Here is a 22,221-nt window from a genome sequence, read left to right as displayed (position 1 = left end):
AAGCCAGAGACAGCAATATAGAGAGAGACAGGAGAAAATGCAGAGTCCAGACACCGAAATCTTTGCCAGTGTCCTCTGTTAGTCCCTGGGGCTAAAATTTTCATTTCAATTCCTTGACTGGTGGCCACTCGTGGGGGCCCTTTTTTTTTTATAGCAATATCCGAACCATGGAACTAGTCCACGGCTTGCTTTCCAGAAGAAAGGACTATTGTTCTTCCCGTGATATAAAGGAAAAAGCTTTTTCTGTAACCTTGCTGTACCATGGACAATGCCATCTTGGTAACACCACATCTCTCCTCACGTCCCCTGAAAGTATTTGCATGGTAATATTGAAAATACTGTATCATGGGCCAGCACGAGCACATCATGATAGGCCCTCTTGGACCCCACTGTGGAGCCAAACGTTGGCGGCCGTCCAACCAATCCAAACCATCGACGCAGGGACTGTCACGTGTTGCTAAAGCCCTAGGCCGCGTCGGGCGGAGACGCGCAAACCACTGGTCACTTGACCTCTTGCCGAAGGTAAATACACTAGGTGCCTCAGGCAGACACAATCCTACTATTGGGTCTAATGCAGGTACAGTATCTTACGACAAAGGACAGAGGGCTGGGTGGAGCTGAGATATATATATGCATAGTAGAACAATACATAATGGGAGGTGACAACGTAGGATCAATTCGTAGGAACGGTCAAATTCCAAAGCGACCATATTGAGCTATAGAAATGCGTCAGGTTAAAACTATCTCTGAGCTTTCATCTGCAGCTTGACGGGGTGCTGCCTACTGAATGAGGCTGTGAGAATAACAAAATGTGAACGTCGTCCACTGCTCCGACTGAATTCTCTGATACAGAATCCTCCGACTAATAGATAGAGTGAACAGGAACATGTCGCGCGTGCACTATGCCGAGAAACGCTTGGCTAGAACACGGTCATATCAAAACATCTAGCAAGCCATTAAAGACCCAAACAGCGTGCACGTGCTGTTTATATGTAACACCACAATACTCCCTTTTGCTCGAATCAAAAGATTCCTCAAACTATATCGGCAAATTCCGAGCCACGTGGGAGAGGGCGGTCAGTGAGTGGCCAGAAATGCAGGGATGCAGATGTCAAAAAAAAAATAAGTTCAATACCACCCCGCAACTTATAGGAAGAGCAACCCAACCATAAATAACACGATGCGCCCAATGGTGTGTCATGATGCCCTCAATTTACGAAGGACTGGTAGACATGATTTCCCTCCTTCTTACCCTCCTCTCCGGTACGCCATCTCTCGCGTCGCGGGCGACCTTCTACCCGCCCCTTAACCACACCACCTTCATCACCAATACCTCTCTTGGCCCGTATGGCGGCATTTACAGCGCCCCGGCCGACCAGGCCAGCCCTATAGGCGATGTATACAACTACTGCACCATGCCCCACCCGCACCTAGATACATACTCCCTGCCACCTCCCATGGCCAATCACTCCGTCACTGCTCGGCTTGTGTACCTTGAGTATCTCCAGCGCCATCAACGTCGCACCCCATATAATATCCTTCCCGGGGGAGAAGTATGCCATCGTGATTTGTTGGCTCCTAAGGAATACCACTGACCGCCGTAGAATCAAGACTACAACTGCGACAACATTCACCCCCATCTCTACGCAGCACCAGCTACTCCAGGGACCCATCCGGCGACAGTCTACGGACAAGCCTACTCGGACCCATCCAACCCGTTCTTGACCACTTATGTCAATGGATCATGTCAGTATCCTCAACTCACGATCGGAGGTCTCGTAGACGGCTATCAACACGGTCGGGACCTCCGTGCCGTCTATGGCGACCAGCTAGGTTTGATCCCCGATACCCCGGATGCAACGGTGTGGTTCCGCTCTAGCTCCTCCGCCCTAACCCAAGGCTCCGCGGGCGGTGTCCTCCGCGGTGTCTTCCGGGAGCACAGCGGACCAATCCCGCTCCACCAGCAGGCCTCCGGCATCGACAGCGTGGACCGCGGGTTTCCTTGTTCCGCTCGGGACACACTCCTCTCCGCCATCCAATCCACCGCAGAATGGAACGAACATCTTTCCGTCACCGAGCCATTGCGCACCCGATTATCCACCATGTTCAACGCCACCTCATCGTGGACCGCCACCTTCGACCATTTCGCCGACAATTTCCAGGCCCGCCTATGCAACGGCTACGACCTCCCCTGTCGCATCCAGGACGAATCCGACTGCGTGACAACCGACCAAGCGAACGAGGTCTTCCGCGCCGGCGACTGGGAATGGAACTATTGGTGGCGGACCAACGCGAACGCCACGCGGTACATTCAACTCGTCGAAGGGCTTTTTATCGGCGAGATCGTGCGGAAATTCGAGGCTGTGCAGGAGGGTAAATCCGATCTCGTGTACAGCCATAACTTCGTACATGACGGCGATATCGGACCTATTCTGGGAGCGTTGGGAATTAAATCTCTCCGCTGGCCCGGCATGGCATCAAACATCGCTTTTGAGATTTGGTAAGTCTCCCCCCTGTTTATGCTGCACGATTAGTGCTAACTGATTGACTCAAACAGGGAGACATCGGATTCAGATCTCTACGCAAGAGTCCTATACAGCGGAGCTGCAATTGAAACTATTCACGGAACGCTCGAGTGGATTCCGTTGTCCGCATTAATCGACATTTTAAAACCGTTCATCCCGGATGATATCATATCCATGTGTAACTTAAGCTAATCCTTTATCTTCTAATAGCCAATATGATATTACTTCTGCTTGAATCTCCTGTAAGCTAATCCTCACAGCAATAACAATACATTCCGTCCGAGCAGCACTGCGGAAACCGTCCATGACAGCATACTGCATGCGAACAAGGTGATGAACACGTGTAACAACCTACGACCCATCAGTTAATCTATATCTGATTATAATAAAGAGAATGAAAGGAAAATGTAACATACGATCCGCACCAACTCCAAGTGCAAGACCACTTTGCTTCGTGTCCAGCGCAGGGATCTTATGGCCTCCTTTTGAGGTCGTTCGTAGTGCTTCTTTTGTTAGCTTATCTTATGATCTGCACTCGGCATAGAGAAGGAAGATGGATGCGTACAGGTGTATTGGTGGTGTACCGCACCTGCCATAGCGGCGGAGAGAAGGAACGCGGTAATGGATTCGAGTTTCATGGTGGTGGATTGTGGCCCGATCGGATTGACGATATGGTTGGAGAAATAACAAAAATTAGGCTATTTCTAAAAGACAGTACAAGGGTACCTTTATATGTATCACTTCTACGGTTGAAGTCAGGTGTGATTGTCATCTGGTGAGGGTTGGGATGTCATATGCCCTAGTCTATCAGATGATCACCTTGCATACCAAGACCTATAATTGTGCTTGGCTTGGAAACCATTTGGGATATTCACTATTTTATTTAAAAGAATTTTGAATATTTAAGAAAACATATAATAGAAGCGAGAGCGAAAAGCAGAGATTATACTCTGTTCATCTTAGACAAGGATGCCGAGTTCTATCACGGGTATTCAATCAACGACATGCAACAAGAAAATCTACCACGCTATGCTTCTATCCTGGGTCTATCGGCGAGATATAAAAGGGGGATAGCGAAAAAAAAAAAAAGAATACAAAGCGATTACCAGGAAATCAGCCAGAAGAAAAAAAGGTTCTCGACTCATTGTAACCGACGCCTCAGCCGTCGTTCCCAACTATGCTCTGCCGATATGGGAGCGTTTGAAATCCGATGATACATCCGCTTGAGGCCAAATAAGCGAGTCATCTCCAAAGTGGTTCTTCCTTGAGCATCAGTGAATCTGCGATCAGGAAAATAACCTAGGATCATGTCGCAAGCTTGGCAAGCAATATCCTCAATCTCCTTCTCCTCTTTTGTTAAGCCACGTCCTTGCCTGCGACTACATAAGCTACCGTCGGGGTCGTAGGTCTCGATATAATTAACATTTCGCCACGTATATGCGAAGGTGCAAAGCAAAAGGGTGTGCAATGGTGTGCCCTGTCCGGAGCCGGCGGATGTGTCGACGTGGATATGCTGGAGAAGGATTCTCAGAACGTCCAGCGCCACGGGCCTTTGTCGTAGGGCATAATGGAGAGCCGTCTCTCCAGACCCAACTTCATGGCCCACATCGATGCCACGGTCGATGTATCTTTGCACGACTGCGGCTTTCCGGGATCGTACAGCCGGGAATAACGCGGTCTGCATATATCTATCGGGTTGGAACAGTCGGTGGGGACACTCTCGGGCCAATAATTGTATGAGAGCTAATGTATCAGGGTGATCAGGGGCAACATGCCATGGACCCTCATTGTTGGTTTCATGTGAGGCTCCGCTGAGCCTGATGCCTGCATCAGCAGCACGCGCGATGAGAGGAACCCGAAAACAACGGATCATTTGGTATATGGCGTGCCCATTCATGATCGGTGTTAGGACCGCGGGATTATTCTGGTTGTATTCATCTCTGTGGTCGAGAAGTCGTTCAAAAGCGTATTCGTTTGCTCGTGTCCCGGCGAGAGTCAAAAGAAAAGGGGGACTCTCTCTTAACAGCCCAGGACGAAGTCTTGGGACGTCTACATTGGGTAGCGAATTGCAAAGCAGATCAAAGCATCCGTGCTCCTCATAGAGAAGTGCTACCGCAAGAGGGCTCCAACTAGTCTTAGTCCAGCTGTGGGCTGGCAGGCCACAACGTAACATGAAGTTTATTCGATCCAACCGGCTCAATGAGATAGCGTGTGTTACGGGGTCGTCCTTCGGTGAAACGTTCGGTAGAAGGTGATCATTACCACCCGCCACAAGCAACCGGTCAAACTCCATCTGTCGCCAGTCCCGCCATTCGGTATCTGTGTTGAAGACGTAGAAATTGTTCGCGAGGAAGAGCCGCTCTAGCTGTTTCAGGCTGTAAAACTTAATGGCACTTTCCACATGGGGGTCCGTAAAGAAGTCGGTTAGCATCCATAGGGTCTGCAAATCGTAGCAGTTACGGATGATCTCACATATCAACTCGGCAGGGAGGATAGAAGTAAGATAGTTCCGTCCCAATTGTTCATCCGCGCTTGCGGGTACTCTAGGGGTGTCGCTAGACATTATGAGACAGGTTAAACGGAGTCAGTACGAATATGTCACCAGCATCACCTCCACTAATTGATACGGAGACCAATATAGGAACTACGTCCATTTTGAAACGGGATTTGGCTCTTTAAATCCTTATAGTCTTTCTTATCAGAGCGTTTGAACTGGGTTGAACTATCTACAAAGGGCTAGAAGACGTTCCTAAGGTAGACAATGCAGTCACGGATGCGAATAAAGAAACGTTTCATCAGATAGAACAACCTCGAAAAGATCAAACAACAAAGCATTATGCCTTCGAGTATATCCTCTATCTAGACAACAAGGTCTCCCGCACTGGGAAGGTAGCACATTAAGCTTACAATATTGGCCCTTTGTGCTTAGAACTATGTGCATAGCTATTGATTTTATGTATAACTTTGTTGTAATATTTTTCTTATTGTCTAATCTAATCTATGCCTGGTAGGAAAGGAAAGATAGTATTTCCTATTATAAAACCCGTGTAGCCTACAAACGCACAACTCACGCACACTAACAAAGACAAAGACTAAAGATGATAGAAGGAGAAGTTCAAAAGATTTCCGCAAAAGAAAGAAGAGAAGGAAAAAGAAACAGTGAAAGAAAGAAATAAATGGAGAAAACAATGAAAAGGCAAAATGCACACTCAATATAGAATGTCATTCATTCTTCCAAGGACCTCTACAGGTTGGACATGTCGGTGTGGGCGCTTGTTGATCAGACTGTCAGCCACTGGTCCATACATCTCTGCTGAAAGTTCGATCCACATCTACACTTGCACCAGACCAGGTCCTATAATCTGTTACATTTGTTTCTCGTTGCCTTTCCTCTCATTTCTGTGCAACCCTAATACCTCTCCCCGACGGATGCTTTCCCATTCAATGATTATTCTGGCTCCCGCGGCGTTAGTAAGCAAACGGAACACTCCCTTTCCACATAACAATGGCTTATGAGAGAGGAGGCAGAGAAGTGCGACTCGGTTCCATCTGAGGTAAGATATGCTGCTACATTGAGACCTGGGTGGCTTTTAGTTTCGGCCCTCGCAGATGACCTAACTGAGTGGGAATCAATATGCATTGAGTTTGGTACGCTGCATTCCGCCCTCGTTGATGTAGTACTGGTAGTTCTACTGGTGGCTCTAGCAGTGGTTCTCGTTGTATTTGCTATTATACCCATCGGTTGAACGCCACCTCTCCGTGGCGATTGTGGGTCGGTGATAACAAGTCTCGGTAAAGAATCCCCAAGAGAGTCCAGAGCCTCCCGTGCTCGTGTTCGTCGCGTGAGCTCAGTCAGGCCCGCGGCGTATTCCGCATCTAAGGATGCTTGGACTTGCGACTTCAGACGTGCTATTTTCGTAACCCGGATAAGTCTCCCCCAGGTGACAAGTAGGAAATGGGCTTGGTTTTAATGGTTCGGTATGCATAAGACGAAGGGTGTTAAATCCCGAAGAAGCTCATCTATGGAGGATCCGGCTTGGAATCCCTCCCTCGCCTGGTCAAGGAGATTGTACGCGGTGTTACGATCAGAGACTTCGATTCATCGGAAGCACGGGCGGCTATGAAAGGTGTCATACCCGCTCCACCAACGCACTTCGGGATGGACGTGCATAGTGTCCGCGAAATGACACCTACTTGGATGAGACGCCAGTGAGCGGGACATGGTGGAATTTGTTTTTATTAACGGTGTACAGAAGTAATCGACTGTTAATGAGGGCCAGCAGTACATGTTATCCCTCCCAAAATTACTCATTTCCTTTTCAGTAAACAGACGAGGTTCCCTCAAAACACCATACATTGACTATCAGGGGCTCAATCACAATGCCTTGCCACAGCAAAGTCGGACTTGGCACCGTTAGCCACGTTAAGGGATGGGGACGACAGAAAGTGATCATAATGAATGGTGGATGACATGAGTATGAGGAGACATCTCAGGTGCGTTCAGAGGCTATGATAAGCCCGTACCGTACGTTGTCAATCGTTGGCGGATGACCTGGACCATGAAGCTCTCAGTCCTCTCCTATGGGCTTATATAATAAAGGAATGCAACCTCTGCGTCGAAGGGTACATACATGCATCTATGGTAGATTGCCGCAGCGGCTTCACGATAGTCGTTTACATACAATATTCTAGCGGATCTAACATTTGGGGTGGTCGGTCCCCACCACTAATAGCAAGTTTCGGATTTTATGTGAAGGGGTGTTCAGGGAGAATGTAACTGTGTCGTCGGTTAGGGCTACAGCGGAGATGGCAATAACATCTAGTTACCAACCTAGTATAGTATATACTCCAGGCTCATAGTGAGCAAGCATCGAAAACAGATTAATAGAATTATCGAACATAAGGATGAGAGGCATAGCAGATACATGGTGAACGGGCTAGCCCTAGACAACAAAACTTTGCAACAATAGATTCAAAATAGGATAGAAATGGCACCATGGTAGGATAATTTGGAAAAGGGCTTTCTCATAAACAATATACTCGAGGAATGATACACGAGCTTAGTCGTCGCAATCCTCGCCAGCATCAGCACCAGCGCCAACTCCACCACCAACACCAACACCAACTTCTCCGCCAAGACCAAGGTTCCCGCCGACATTAGCACCAAGTCCGGCATCAGCATCTCCACCAACACCAGCATCAGTGCCGACAGCTGCGTTTCCACTAGCGTTGCCTCCCAAGTTTTCGCCAACGTTAGCACCAACACCAGCACCAACATCTCCGCCGACACCGGCATCGGATCCAACGCCTGCGTTTCCACCAACATCAGCACCGACATTGTCTCCGACGTCTCCACCGACGTTAGCGCCAACGTCACCACCAGCATTGGTACCTCCGCCAACATTGGCTCCTCCGCCGACGTCTCCGCTTCCACTGGCACCAACATTGGCGCCTCTGCTAACATCACCGCCAGCACCAGCATTAGCACTACCGCTAACATCTCCGCTGACGTTGGCTCCTCCACTGGCATATCCGCCTCCGGTAGCATCGACGCCAGCGCCGGTATCACCGCTAGCACCGACGGAAGCACCTTCGCTAGCATTGTCGCCGGCATTAGCACCTCCGCTGATATCTTCGCTTCCACTGGCACCAACATCTGCACCACCGTTTGCACCACCATCCCCGCTTCCAGAAGCACTAACACCAGCGCCAGCACCACCGCTAGCACCAGCATCTGCACCTCCATCGACGTCCGTGCCAACATTAGCATCACCGCCAACATTCGCACTGCCACCAATGATGCTACTACCAATATTGGCTCCAGCAGAAGCACTGGGGTTGGTTCCAAGGCTGACACTGATGCCAACACCTTGGCCGTTTTCACATTTTTCGCAGACGCTGGTATTTACGCTAACCGGGCTGCTGCTGGTAGCGCTGCCTGATGCTTCGCATGCTCCACAGTTGGTAGTGGCCGTGCCGGAGCTGTGGCCAAGGTGGCTGAGCGCGGCGATGGGGGGGAAGTTGGTCGGAGTGCCGATCCGGCCGGGAACATTTGGTGGGGTTTCGTTCTTGTTGTTGGGTGTCACAGACACCGGGACCGCCAGTGTCATGGTTGCGCCGACAAGGGCAAGGGTATAAAGAGCGTAGCGCATGTTGAAAAGGGAGAAGGAATGTTAAGAGATGAACGAATGAAGTATGTATGAGGATTAGTTTATTGAGGAAAGAGGCGAGCGATGAGGGGGAAGTGTTGATACTAGCTAGATGACAAGCCGATAAGAGGAGGGTTACAGCTTCTTATATAGACGCGAGTTCACCCTTTGAACCTTCCTCGTGAGATCCAGATGTCGCTACGTAGTTTTGGACGGAACCAAGGTTCTATTCTGAGCTACTGATGAAACGATTCTAGCTACGGCATGGGCAAAATTAGCGGTAGACCTGGGTTTCAAGGAAAGACAGCATTTGTGGATTCAAATTTGTCGAAACGCGCTTGACTAAAAGCGAATAGTAGGCCGGACTTTTGGGGTGTACTTCTAGAGCGGTATCGTCGCTTGTATTTAGGTGAATAACATCAATGAATGCTGATATTTGAGTACTATACTGGGTACTAATTGCCCCTTTTACTGGTGACTGTGTCTGTCGTACTTTGCACGAGACTTTGAGAATCGGTCACTGACCATAACGGCTATTGCTGTAGTCTCACTCGTCCGACCAGACAGCACCAGTGAGTCACTCAACCGTAATACTCTGTCTCCATTTCAGCCTACAAAGCAGGATCTGTCCAGGCACCTAGGTCTTGGAGTCGGCGCAGGTTGACCCATACCGCTAACCGATAAATCGTATAATCGAATATCAGTTTAGAGTATACTTAGAAACTTAACTTTGCACGAGTCATGGAAAACTCCTGATTAGAGTTCTTGGTGTGGGGAGACCTGGTGCTCTAAAGGCGATAGAACGAATCCATCTTCAACCTGAAACGTGCTAGGGAAATCTTTGCTTCTCTTGTACCTAAGTCAACCACGGATATCTAGTTAACCAACCCTTATTCGAAAGCTTTAACCTTGTGGGTTAGATCAGGGGCGAGCACTACGAAATATATGCATGTAGTTGCCCTAACGAGATGGCCCCAACGTCAAACACAATTATGAGGTTATCGTTCCGATATCGCTGGCTGAACACAAATCTTCCTTCAATCTTTAGTTTGAATTTCCCCATAACACTAACCTGATCTGCCTCCTATGATTTACAATAACTATCGAGGTAAATCATGAACCCCCGGCAATCAATGAAGAAGGTACGTGACGCTGTAAAAGCATAATCTGACTAATGATCGCAATTCGGCAGTAAGGACAATTCTATTTCACCACCTAAGAATCTAACAAAAATTGATCGAGCAATGATCCTCGTCACACCACGTTTTGCAGTGAACAACCGGTATGACTGAGAGAGGCTAGACTACACTGCGTCCAATTAATGGATCCTTGGCCACTCAATCTAGGAGCATCCCTCCTTTCTTCCTTCAATCCTGGTAAAGACTGAAAAGTTGGCACAACTCTAAAAGGCCCACTATAGAAGCCAAGGCCAGGAACGGGCCTATCGCCCGATCAGAAAGAAGTTTGTTGACCATCGGGAAGTGGATTACCCACAAAATACCTGGTCTATGCCGAGCCCCGATATACCTGAACCCCAGGAGCTTCTCACCCATTACCCGCAAACACGGCAAGGATCTCCTGGTCTGGAATACTGTGGGCTTCGTTCTTCCCATTTATAGGATACAAGCTTTATTTATGCGACAATGGAGCAAGTATGGTTGAGGTTGTAATCTGAGCAAAGGAGCCGTATATATTAAGCTAATTTCTCCAAAACCATGCCATCTATAGCGATCTTGGACAGTTTTGGCGCGCTAGTATTCAAGAGGGATTTATCCAAGCGTGTCTCTGTGGAACTGAGTGAACGGAAGGACATCGAATAAGGATTTTGGCAGCAGTGCCGAATCCGACTAGATTCTGCTCTGGGGCTTTCCTCCAAACAGTGACCTAGGATGACTACGTAGTCTGGTTGCGGAGTAGACCAGCTCGTGTGGCCTTTTTGTTGGGCATTGGTTAATGGCATATCAAGTTAAACAGTTTTTATGCTCTAACATCGGAATCACATTCGTAAAGATCTTTCCTCCCCTTAAAGCCTTCTCTATTCGATGAGCGACTCGATGTCGGCTCATATAGTATCTACCGACAAGTAAAATACCGAGTAGTCTCCATCATACACAATCCATGGAGATAGATTCTTAATTCGTCTTCCATCAAGTTGCATATAAGAAAACAGTCGACCTGATTATCCCCTACGGGTCTGCTTGCTTGTGACATGCGGAGCTATGAGAAAACGTAGATAATATATATTTATTTCCCAGTTCGGCAAATATAGCAGATCATTGCTTCGTAAATTGATAGTCTATACTAAGGTGGGTTCATGCAAGGCCTTTATTCATGCAAGCAGCTTTTCTACTTTTGGCCAAACTAATAGTGTTATTGTCTTTTTTTATAGCTGTTTTCTGGCTTTTTAGGTAAAGAGGCGAACACTGAGGCAACAAGAAAAGAATGAAGCGAAAGGATAATGAGAGAGCGATATATATATCGCACTACCCCCTATGATTATGCACCGGAATTATATGTAGAATATCTGGTAAGATTATCGTACGATACGATGTCAAAAGGATCTCAGATTTATGATCCCATAAAACTACCAAGAAGGCCTATCTATGACGACTCAGGCCAACATAGATAAACTGATCTAATTGGGTAGCTCTAATACAAGAGAATCGCTTGAAGGAGAGAATATCCCACAAGTGAAGCTCTGGGATATCACCTATCTTGAATACAAACAGATCAAACAGGTAACACATCAGACGTCACCTCCCACTCCCGTGGCCTGTATAAAGACCGTGCCTTCACACTATCTAGGTTGGAATCATGAGTGCTTTGAGCTGATCACTAAAGAGTAAGCAGGGGAGTGAGTAGCCTAACGTAATCTTAATAAAACGCACCACACTGGAGTTATACTACGATCTATTTTATCTACTTGAAATCTATCTAAACGTCGCTATTAGATGGTTAAAATATATAAAGTATAATATGTAGCTTACTTCGTTTAAAAGAATAACCTGCTTATTATTAATTTATATATCTATGTAGAAGAAGATCCCTAATCTCTCTTTATCCTAGCAATTGTGTCTTTGTCTATACTTAAAATCTAATATCAATGTGCCGGAGATATACTACGTACAGTAGATAAACAAGTAACTCGGTATGGATACTATGATGCAACGGTGAGGAACGGTAATGGATTGAACAGAGACTGATCCTTGCCTTCCTGTGGCCAAGAATCAGAGGACTAATTTATAGCTATGGACTCAACTGAATCATGTGATTTCATCGTTAAGAAATGGCCCGTAGTACTCAGGCCATGCCTAGAATCGGGGCCCGAAGCTCATATACATAGAGGGAGGATGTTCCTGTACGGGGCCCAGGGTATCTGTTCGATTGCCTTGCCAGAACTATACCTGATATGTCACGCTGACTTATGGGTTGTGTTATCTATGTGCGGTGCATCGGCCATCGCTCAGTGACGAATTACACTGAGTATTTCCGCTTACGGACAAGTCTGAGAGACTAAGCTTCAAAATATACTGTGAGGGTCTTTTGCGTAAAGAAAACACAATTTTGGAAAGTGGGATTTTAGTGTCGCGTACCGAGGCGAGAAAATTGCGAGGGAAAAAGGGTTCAGAGCAACTTCGTGATTCGGGTTAGCATTGATTGCAAAAGAGGACACATTCTGTTACCTACTTTCTCTGGAAACTTACGACTAGACGAGCTCTTAAGCCAGATTAACTTGTTGCAGGGTGATCTGCAGGGCTATGTTACATTGCTGAGGCAAAGACTCGTCGAGCGAGCCTAATCGGGTGTGTACTCGGATCGTGCCGGTGCTTCGGCAGCCTGCCGAACCGCATCGGCTGTATCATGATATACTCCATGCACTAGCTTCCCCACAGCCTGGAAATGGACTATGTAGATAATCTTCACAAATGGCTGAGGGGCTAAGGTTAGAGCATGCCAGGGCTAGTCATGCCATCTGTAGCCGGATATGTTTTGCAGATTTGGCTTTATTTCGCTCAATCCTTCTATATGGTCCCTGCTACTTATCCTATATCGATTAGCTAATGATAATCAAATGAAGGCAGTTACCATAGCATGTGTTTAGATTTTCTAAGATAGTGTAGATGCGCAGGATTTATGCGCGCACGCTTATAGTATACTTTATCGTGAGGACTATGAACACCCTGTGAGGGATAAGTAAATGCCCCTTCAGAACTTAGCTGCTTATATATTCATACCATAATCCCAATACGAACAGTGGCACCAAACGTGGTGTTCCTCCAATATATGGGGTGGAAGCGCTTGCTTTATTTTCGCTAAATAATTGAAGATCACTTCACGTTGCTGCATATGTACGTCCTTTGAGGGGCACGACCTTGAAACACAGCCCCGTCGAAGGAGTGTGCAGCAACTCCTCAGTCGGCCGTAAAGCCATTCCGTTAGGAGAAGAGGACAGAGAATGGCCCCCAAATCGTATGCTGAGCCAAGAACCGATGCAGAAATCGCTTGAGGCCTCGGCGTTTAGTATCGATCTATTCCTTCTGTATGGAGAAGGGAAGGGGGCTTCCATAAAGATGATGACTATAAGTATCTGGCTATCGTGTCTGCAACTCTCCATCACGACAGCCATTCTTTACTAAGTCTAGTCGTTCTCTTACTTACTTACTTTCTTTCTTTCTTTCTTTCTTTCTCATTTTTAATTTTAAGTCACTTCAGTCATCTGTTAAACTCTCTTTACCGAACTGGCGTTAATCCTGGTTGGGTTGAGTCAACATGCTTCCTAAACTATGCTACCTTTTGTTCTTTTTGTTTCTGGGCCTCGTCGCGGCCAACCCTATGAGCCTTGAGGAAAGAGGTCTAAAAAAGCCTCCAACCGAAGGCGCAAAGGGCAAAGAGCCCGAGAAAACCAAAACCGTCGGGATCCAAAAATTCGAGATTAAAAACCCAAACGATAGCAAATCCAAGGCCAAATTCCTTGTCTTTGGCTCCCGCATCACCTTCACAGACACAAAAGAAGCAAAATCGATTACCGATGGCCATATCGTAGGACTGGCGCAAGCCGCCTTCAAAGAGATGACGTCCACAAAGATCCCCAGTAAGGTCAAGATGCCAACTGTGATGAGTGCACTGCAGGTTGGAAACGAGGTGTTCCTTGCGTCCAGCATGACGGGTGGTTGGGGCACATACATCTACACGGCGTTTGAAGGCCAGCGTCCGGTCCCCCCTACTGGTCAAAATACTGGGGCGGAGGCTTACGGAGAATTTACCAACGTTCTAACGGAGAATGCACCAGATGTCAGAGATGCCTTGCAAGCCTGCAGTATCAAAGCCGTGGATCAGCACGGCAGGAGGGATTGGGAATTAACAAACACGACGGAAGCTTCGATCACCGGTCAGGGGTTGATGAATACTAAGCAAAGTGGAGAGAGCCTTCTCCCACGGGGCCCCGACGAAAACATAATCCAGCATAGGTTTAATGCCAACTGCGGAGAGATCATGGCCTCTCTTGCGTATCGGATGACCCATAACAAAAAGACGGATAAGCTGAGACACTTGACGCCGAAGCCCAAGATTGTTGCATGGGAAAAGACCAAGGTGGGGGAAAATATCAAACCCCCTTGTGAGCACAAAGATGGCAACAAAGAGGAGGATAAATGCGGCGAGGGTTGGGGTTGTGGGGCGTTCACGGGGAAGGCCGGCATGGATTTTGAAGTGATTAAACCTGAGGTGAAGCCGATTGACGTGAACGACGCAGCGTTCCCTAAGTTCAAAGTTCACGCTGTGGATTTCCCCAAGCTCAAGAAGTCTGAAAAGAAGACTCCCAAGCCTTCTGGCCACCAGAAATCCTGAGGTCTAGTCTGAGCCATCATGCAACTAGATAGAGTGCAAGAGGCAAAGATATATTACGGGAATGCAGAAACTAGGTGAGGAGGTAACCGTGGCGGAGAACATGCCTAATATTTGTGTACTTGTACCTAGATAAATAATACACACTAGCTGAATTTAGGGTTCTTGGCGGACTGTGGAAATTTCTGTAGATAGACGTTGTCGGTTTCAATCTAAGAAGCACACGAGCACTATAGTATCACCCATTCCTTTCTGATACATAAATGCAGTCCCGTCTCCTGTACGTCCGGCGCCATTTTCCGCGCCGAGAAGCTGCAGCTCCACTTTCCCCCCTCATCGGCTCTCCCGTTTCGTCGTTAAGCCGCCCTTATAACCCGCAAGCTACGTCGAATCCCCTTTTCAGTCATTCAGCCCAAAAGCCGCTCTCATACCGTCAACCATACAAAATGGATGCAAATAGGTCGATATCGCAACAGGATGGGTAAGGTCGTTACCTCGTGTTCTCCTACAATGCTAATCGACTGTACTAAGGCCATTCTCCAAGCTTCCCAAAGACTGTCTGGTGGATATTTTAGACCAGCTCTCTCTGAACGACAGCTTAGCGGTGTCCAGCACATGCAAAGACCTTAGCGCATCTTCTAAATCATTTATTTATCGCGAGATCTCTCTAGATTGGACCACTCGGCCTCTGCGACGCCTTCTGCAGTTGCTCCGACTTATCTTTAAGAGCCCTGAGGTCGCGTCCTATATTCAGCATGTTAGCTTACTATCCCTCGACCCTGAACCATGGCGAGATACCCAGCCAGAGATGGATTGGGAAGCAGAATCAAAGTCTTTTCAAGATGTGATTGACCAGTCGATTGAGATTGTGCGCAATGCTCAGTTTCCCAACCCCGACAGCTGGTATCTCCCCATCCACGGCGGAAATATTTACTGTTTTGCTGCTATTTTTCTCTCTCAGCTCCCTAATTTAAGGTCGCTTCGTCTGGATTATTCGTTGGTATGGTGGGATGGATTCACGGGAGTTATGCTTAAACAGGCCCTTCTCTCCCCTAATGGGGTACTTTCAACATTCCAGTATCTCGAGACTGTGGATTATGGGGCGAATGTGCCGATTGCCGAAAATGAGGATATGTATAGTAACGAATACCCCGACAGTTATCCTCCGTACAATCCCGACCAGTTTATGGCTTGGTTCTGCTTACCGTCTTTGCGTCATCTAAGTATATGGCTTCGAGATATTGCAGAGCTGCAGGAGACCAAGCCAGATCTGGATCTAAATAAACTAGAGACCTTAGTGCTCGCTCGCACTACTGTTTCTGAAAGGGATGTAAATTTTCTTCTTTCCCGAACAGCAAACCTGAAGAATCTACATCTTGGAATGGCTTATAAATATGGAACCGAGCTGGTGCTAAACGACCCCTCGACGCTAGCGCAAGCCCTGGTATCTGTGAGCCAGACTGTGGAGCAACTTTCCTTAGGGGTAGAATATTATCCTTCAAACCGGGGGGATCGTTATTGGTATGAGGCCGACGATCACATCCGCGAACCATTCCTTAATATTCTGAATACCTTTCCAAATCTGCAATCAGCCGAGATGCCGCTCTGCGTTCTTATGGGCTGGTATGTCGAAGACGCGACGGAACTCGGACTGTTGTTGCCCAAGTCGCTCCGCGAGCTAGTACTACGAGACGATATGAGGAGCTTATATGACTTTGATTGGGAGGAGGATGATACGATCGACCTGCTATATCGCTTCCTACCAGATGTGCGCACCTATACCCCTGCTCTGGAAGTGATAAAGCTGCGCCTATGGGACCAGAATCACACCGGGTATTATGATGAGCAGGAGGAGGAGTTGCGCCATGGATGCGAAAAAGTGGGCCTGAAGCTGGAAGTGATTGTGGATGATCTGGGATCTGGTTTGTGGAGCAAAGATGTTGAACCAGATACGGAAGAGCTCAACCCAGTCGGGTCTATGGATTGAAGATTATGGTGCCTACTTCTTTCCGCTGAACATTGTGAGTACAAGTGACGGTGACACCTGTTTTAGAAAGAAGAGAAAAAGACATGAAATATCTCATGGTCTTCCACGATATCTTCCACTCCAGTAATCATATTGTCTGCCGCTAGATATAATATATAATATACTACAAAGAAATCAATCTTGAGAAATGCTTTCTAAACTCCTGGCCTAGCGTAGAGCATGAAAGTATCAGACTTGAGATTGGACAATCACCCCTTCACACCATATAAATTCAGAAAAGCCTAGCCTTCCTGAAGCTTGCAGTGATTTCAATGCTCGGCAATTTAACTTCGACTCTTCAGTCAGAAGTGATATATGGACTATAAAGAGTCTCTATTATCCTTTCAAAAAAAGAAAGTGCATAGGATAACTTTATAACTTTATAAAATTCTAACCCCTAATAATTTAATTGCCATCGCTCTCGGTATTTACGCTTCGTTTTAGAGGTTTGCCGCTTAAGGCTGAATTAATCCCCATCAAGTTTCTACCTGCGTCATCTTGTATGAGCGTTGGTACGGACTAGGGCAAACCTGAGGGCTGTTCATCACACTTTTGAACTACCCGCACCAAATAAAGGGTAGGTGAGCAGTTCGATAGATTCCGTGCCCGGCTCACTGAGAAAGCCCCCAAGTGCCCTGGTTAATGTCCAAATAGGAAAGCTACGATACCCTAGACAATCCAGTACATATAAGTACATGTGTACTCATACCAAGCCTTTCTATGTACAATAATACTCCATGGAGACCTGGTGCAAAGGGTACTGTAGTGTTCGGTAGTGTGAAGATGTAATTGCGATAGTATGAGTCTCAATGCTTTATATTTTAAATTCCCTTTGCGATTCTCTAGACTTATTGTGCTTGTTCTCTTCACTGCTTGAGACTTGCTCTGTGATAAAACTAGTCTATATTCAACCAAGCAGCGTTCGCTGCGATGCAATTATATGCGCTACTCCGCACATGTTGCAAGTTCTAAACTTTTATATACACATCCCATCTATATACCCAGTCTAGACTATTTAACAATAATTGTCGGACCATATTTACCTCCAACATAACCACGAAGCTTAGCTTTCGAATAAGTCGTAAAGAAGAAGCCAACTCTCACCCAGCAGCATACGTACTCATACCTCTCAACTTTTCCCCATAAACCCACAAAAAGACAGGAGCCGGCACCCCAATTCCAATCGAAACAAAGGCCAAAAGACTATTCCCCCACCCATAGTGCAACGCTTGATACATATACGGCGCAAAAAGCGGAAACCCAAATCCCGCCAATGATCGAAGACAAGCCGCCGCAGCCAGCGCACTAGCCGCGTACCTCGTGTACGCGTCAACCAGGTAAGTCTGCATGCATTGATACGCGATAATTGTGCCCAGCGAGAATATACAGCCTCCGATATCGGGCCCGATCCAGTGCGTGTGCGCCTGGGCGGTCCAGCCGTATATGAACAGCCCGATGGGGGTCAGTGCGGCTGCGACAGCGAGAAGGGGTGTTCGGAATTCGGGTTTGCCGACGCCGTGACGCGCTTTGAGGCGTCGGTAGATGCGGTCGTTTAGGGCAGCGCAGAATTGGGAGCCGAGCCAGTAGCCTGCGCCCAGGGCGATGTAATTTAGGGAGCCGATGCCGATGGTCTCATTGTAGGAGGTTGTCCAGAGGGTTGGGAAGGTGGATAGGACGAGGTACATTAGGCCGTAGATGTAGGCCATGTAGAAAGCGATGAATTGGACGATGGGTTGTGTAGCGAGAAGCTTGAAGGGGCGGATGAGAGAGGTACGGAGTGCCTGAAGAAGTGTTTGGTTGTTGCTTCGCTCAGCCTCGGTCTGGTAGTTGGGATCTCCGGTTTCTTTGCGGAGTCGTTTTGCCTTCCGTTTGAGGAGCACAGGGGTGTACGTTTCGCGTAGAAAGATTAGGCCGAAAGCCTGGATTATGCCGTCGGCAATCGAGGTGGCATAGAAGATCCATCTCCATGAGGTGTTCTCCGTTACGAATCCTCCTGCTATTGGTGCGACGGCTGGACCGAGAAGGGGTGCAAGACTGTATATAGCAATGGACTTGCCACGTTGGTCTGGAGTGAAAAGATCGCTCAATACACCGCCTCCTATCTAGAGATGAATATGAGTGTCACAATTGGAAGCCTTCGAGTACTAGGGCTCAACACCTACAGCTAAAGGAGCACTACCACCTAGCCCTGAAAGAAACCGGAAGGCGATCATCTGCCCCTTAGATTGCGATACACCACATGCGATGTTGAAAATAAGGTATAGTAAGTTGGATAGTTGCAGCACAGGCACCCTTCCATACATCTCTGAGAGGGGACCTAGAAAAAGCGGTCCAACAGCATATGCAAGAACGAAGACTGATAGCATGAGTTGAGACTCGATCTCGTTCTCAACATTAAAATCTTTGGATATGGTACCGAGAGCGGGTGCAACCATGGAGGATGATGCTGGCGACATAAATGTAAAGCAGGACACGGTAATTACCGCCATCCATTTCTTAGTTGTTTTCCAATTCTTTGGGTTTTCCGTGTCATGGGGCCCATTCCAAGTAACCTATATGTGTAAGGATATCGACATGGGAAAGCTCAGGATTTTGTAGCCTACAAGCTTAGAATGTGGTTCTGGGCTTCCCTTTTCAGGGGCAGGCTGTGTTCGCTCAACATCTCGGTCTTCGTTTTCCATAGAAGTGCCGTGATGAGAGTGCTCACTCATTGTATAAATATATGAAAATGGCCCTATAAGAATTACTGGACGATATATGATTAGTTAAGCCGTGACAAGCCCCAACGTCATATAGTGATATATATTCGAAGCATGAGGATGTAACATGCGGACTGACCTAGAACGACAAAAGAGGACAAGGATAAGAGAGGATATCTCTGGCTTTGGTTTCATTTTGCTTGGAATGTTATTCGGTAAGTCCCTGACTTTAAGTACACTGACATTGTTGAAGTCCAGAGATCCGAATGGCCGGCCGGAGGATGTGGGAGACATACGTCGTGGTCCCAATTAGGTAATTTTACTCCGGAACCAGCTGCCGAGGTTCTGATTGGCGGAAGCCCGACTCCGTTCGGTCTTGGACTTCCTCCCAGCGACAACCACTACCCTAAAGAGTACTTCGTCTGAACTCTTCCCTCATGTCTTCCTGTAGGAACGCCAAGCGCAAATCCCCTTACTTCTTATTATACATTTATATCTTAACGACCTGTTCCACTGTACATGGACTCTCTATCCTCAGACCTAGTCCGTCGGAATGGAAGCAAACGCTCATGCGAAGCATGTCGGAAGTCGAAGACCAAGTGCGACCACACGTTGCCCATATGCGGTCGATGCGCCCGGAAAAGTATTCTATGCTTCTATGATCCGGCGCCGATGACAAGAAAATTTCGACCCATGTCCATAATAAAGAGTAGGACGCAAAGAAAAACAAGGAACTCCGGATCACCGGGCGCCTCGTGGGTTATTCCGCCCCACTTTTCCATTTCTTGAAATCCACGACTCAATTAACGCTTCCATAGTCGGGACGTACACCAACCAGGGTCGTCGGAGCTATTGTCACCAAATGCCCAGGCAGTCGTTGTGAGTACTCCGCCTCTGGAGAGTGCTGGTTTCCTCGGTCCTACCAGCTACCGTTCCTTAATGACGGGGGCGGTTAACGATGGTGACCCTGGCCCATCGGACAATGACCGTACAATATATACTATTGACCCGAAGCAACTAGATTTGGGACTCCGGATCTTGGACTTCCTTGCCGCTAATGCGCTTCTCTTGAGGGCGCTCGTGAGACAAGTGTATGAACTTGGCCTAATGCCCATTATCCCAGAGGTGCTTATGCTTCCCGCTCTCGATATATTATGGGATGTCTTCGGAAACTATATTGTTCAAGATGAATCATTAAGATTGCGTACTGTCGTCGACATTTTTGAAAACTCATATCAACCGATACCTATTACCCTCGCTATGAATGCTGGTGAACTCTGTTCTTTGATCAGCGGTAAAAATGTTAGGTGGGAGATGATCGGCAGTGTGATCACAGTCGCGACTGTACGTCTGATCCATACACCTGAGCGAGATGTTATTCATATCGATCCTCAACAACGAAGGAAGGATAAGCTCCTCACGCAAATGCTAGAAATCACCGATCAACTCTTACCCCTCAGCAACGCTCTACCTGTTGTCAACGAATTGATGGTCTGTCTCAAGTATTCTCAGATGATGCTTGCTTCCCAGAGATTTGGTGACTCTAGTATGGATTCCTTACCGTGACTGCCACATCAGAGTGAAATGCTTACTTGAGTTTCTATGTGCAGGTCGCTGGCTATACTCTTCTCTTGGGGAATTAGCGTCCTGTATTTACGCCACAGGGATCCACCAGTATAATGACCACATGGCGCAGTACCCGGGCTTCATGAACTTGTGGCGGAGAAGGTGTTTCGCCTCTGTGTATTCCACGGATAAAACCATTGCAACAACACTCGGCCGACCACCCTCGCTGACTCGACATTATTGCGTGCTTAAGCCACCATTGGACATTGATGATGACATAGATGCCCCAACCTATGAGCAGAGCCTCCGAATGATAGATAACAATGGATGGAATAGCGATGGAAAACGACGCCACTCTACCTTCATTCGCCTTCGGTTCCTTCTTTCCACAATTCGAGAGGAGATCCTCGAGCTTCACTTGGGAGTCAGTAGCGCTGACATGGAAAGGAAAGCACAGTATGATATCTCCTATAAAGATTCGCACGGTCCCACCGCCTAATATGTGTCTAGCGACGTATTGCAGAAGCTGCAATCACTCTGGGATAGCTGTCCTAGCTATATGAAATATTCTCCGGATATGTGGAATAGCCAACTCCCTGCTTTGGAAATCCTGGTCCTTCTATATCTATTCGTGGATTATCTTTACTCTATGTTCCTACTTTATCGATTGAAATCCCAGGAATCTCAGAAAGGTAAACCCAAGGAGCTTCTCCACGTGGCGAAGACTATTCTTTCTACAGTTGTCGTGATTAATGAACACCGTGAAAGGGCGAGAGAAGTCCGGAGCGATTTTTCTAGCATTGTAGGTTGCTCCATCCAGTGAACAATAAAGCGTGTTGTCTATCTGTTTAATGCTGAATCTGTTATAGTTTCTGCCGTTCGGCCTTCCCAGTGCCGAACTTTTGGCTATGGAGTTACTTCAGCCTTCCCTACAGGGTCCTCCACACTCTAGCTTGCCCAGAGCGGAGATAATACGAGAGCTAACCCTATACACCTCCTGTCTTAGCTGGATCGCTAGACCTGGAAGTGTTAATGTCGCATTTTGCAACAAAGTCAAGGCGAGACTGACCCGCATCTTGGACCAAATTCTCGACCCATCATATGCCGCGCCGGGTTCAAGTAACAGTCAAAGTGGAGCTGGGCGTGAGGCTAACTGGGCTTGTCTGGAATTGGCAGACTCGGATTTTACAATCCACAACTTGCTCTGCTCGGATGATGGAAGTAACTGGGATTCTGGGTTTGATTTATTTTGTGGGCCTGTATTCTAGAGACTCTTATAGGAATAATACTACCGAATTTATAAATAGTATACTAGAGAAAATAATACATAAAACTATAATAATATTGTAAAATAGAGTCACAAGAGGTATTCATTATTAGTCCCGGCTTTCACCCACTGGGTACACTCATCA

General features: G+C 47.3%; 8 protein-coding genes across 8 annotated transcripts; 4 read left to right on the top strand and 4 right to left on the bottom strand.

Annotated features, from left to right (window-relative positions):
* Positions 1–1,232: 1,232 nt before the first annotated feature.
* BDW43DRAFT_301871 (histidine phosphatase family protein) lies at positions 1,233–2,717 on the top strand (the record flags this gene model as incomplete). The annotated part of the gene is made up of 3 exons (XM_032045131.1): positions 1,233–1,553; positions 1,605–2,500; positions 2,558–2,717. 3 exons carry the CDS (start codon positions 1,233–1,235, stop codon positions 2,715–2,717), a joined length of 1,377 nt encoding a protein of 458 aa, XP_031898024.1.
* Positions 2,639–3,280, bottom strand: BDW43DRAFT_142309 (uncharacterized protein). Its single transcript, XM_032038330.1, has 3 exons — positions 3,091–3,280; positions 2,942–3,028; positions 2,639–2,876 (listed from the first exon to the last, which is right to left on the bottom strand). Exons 1-3 carry the CDS (start codon positions 3,161–3,163, stop codon positions 2,773–2,775), a joined length of 264 nt encoding a protein of 87 aa, XP_031898023.1. The 5' UTR covers positions 3,164–3,280; the 3' UTR covers positions 2,639–2,772.
* A 386-nt stretch (positions 3,281–3,666) lies between these two features.
* BDW43DRAFT_301870 (uncharacterized protein) lies at positions 3,667–4,956 on the bottom strand (the record flags this gene model as incomplete). The annotated part of the gene is made up of 1 exon (XM_032045130.1): positions 3,667–4,956. One exon carries the CDS (start codon positions 4,954–4,956, stop codon positions 3,667–3,669), a length of 1,290 nt encoding a protein of 429 aa, XP_031898022.1.
* A 2,629-nt stretch (positions 4,957–7,585) lies between these two features.
* Positions 7,586–8,677, bottom strand: BDW43DRAFT_313267 (uncharacterized protein; the record flags this gene model as incomplete). Its single annotated transcript, XM_032047558.1, has 1 exon — positions 7,586–8,677. One exon carries the CDS (start codon positions 8,675–8,677, stop codon positions 7,586–7,588), a length of 1,092 nt encoding a protein of 363 aa, XP_031898021.1.
* A 4,704-nt stretch (positions 8,678–13,381) lies between these two features.
* Positions 13,382–14,521, top strand: BDW43DRAFT_320863 (uncharacterized protein; the record flags this gene model as incomplete). Its single annotated transcript, XM_032049191.1, has 1 exon — positions 13,382–14,521. The coding sequence occupies exon 1, from the start codon at positions 13,445–13,447 to the stop codon at positions 14,519–14,521; it is 1,077 nt and encodes a 358-aa protein (XP_031898020.1). The 5' UTR covers positions 13,382–13,444.
* Positions 14,522–14,964: 443 nt separating this feature from the next.
* BDW43DRAFT_313265 (uncharacterized protein) lies at positions 14,965–16,505 on the top strand (the record flags this gene model as incomplete). Its single annotated transcript, XM_032047557.1, has 2 exons — positions 14,965–14,999; positions 15,050–16,505. The coding sequence occupies 2 exons, from the start codon at positions 14,965–14,967 to the stop codon at positions 16,503–16,505; spliced, it is 1,491 nt and encodes a 496-aa protein (XP_031898019.1).
* A 1,136-nt stretch (positions 16,506–17,641) lies between these two features.
* Positions 17,642–19,255, bottom strand: BDW43DRAFT_320859 (MFS transporter; the record flags this gene model as incomplete). Its single annotated transcript, XM_032049190.1, has 3 exons — positions 17,642–18,646; positions 18,707–19,096; positions 19,148–19,255. 3 exons carry the CDS (start codon positions 19,253–19,255, stop codon positions 17,645–17,647), a joined length of 1,500 nt encoding a protein of 499 aa, XP_031898018.1.
* A 507-nt stretch (positions 19,256–19,762) lies between these two features.
* BDW43DRAFT_301866 (uncharacterized protein) lies at positions 19,763–22,077 on the top strand (the record flags this gene model as incomplete). Its single annotated transcript, XM_032045129.1, has 5 exons — positions 19,763–20,002; positions 20,114–20,789; positions 20,908–21,265; positions 21,320–21,611; positions 21,679–22,077. 5 exons carry the CDS (start codon positions 19,763–19,765, stop codon positions 22,075–22,077), a joined length of 1,965 nt encoding a protein of 654 aa, XP_031898017.1.
* Between the last annotated feature and the right edge of the window lie 144 nt (positions 22,078–22,221).

The sequence above is a fragment of the Aspergillus alliaceus genome (genome assembly GCF_009176365.1).
Source record: "Aspergillus alliaceus strain CBS 536.65 unplaced genomic scaffold BDW43scaffold_36, whole genome shotgun sequence".
NCBI classification, from domain to species: Eukaryota; Fungi; Ascomycota; class Eurotiomycetes; order Eurotiales; family Aspergillaceae; genus Aspergillus; species Aspergillus alliaceus.
This window is presented reverse-complemented; position numbering and strand designations above follow the sequence as displayed.

Coding starts and splice junctions, on each gene's coding strand:
- BDW43DRAFT_142309 (XM_032038330.1), bottom strand. CDS start 3,163: ATGAAACTCGAATCCATTACCGCGTTCCTTCTCTCCGCCGCTATGGCA. Junction 3,029..3,090: donor GGTACACCACCAATACACCT/GTACGCATCCAT, acceptor TAACAAAAGAAG/CACTACGAACGACCTCAAAA. Junction 2,877..2,941: donor ACTTGGAGTTGGTGCGGATC/GTATGTTACATT, acceptor GATGGGTCGTAG/GTTGTTACACGTGTTCATCA.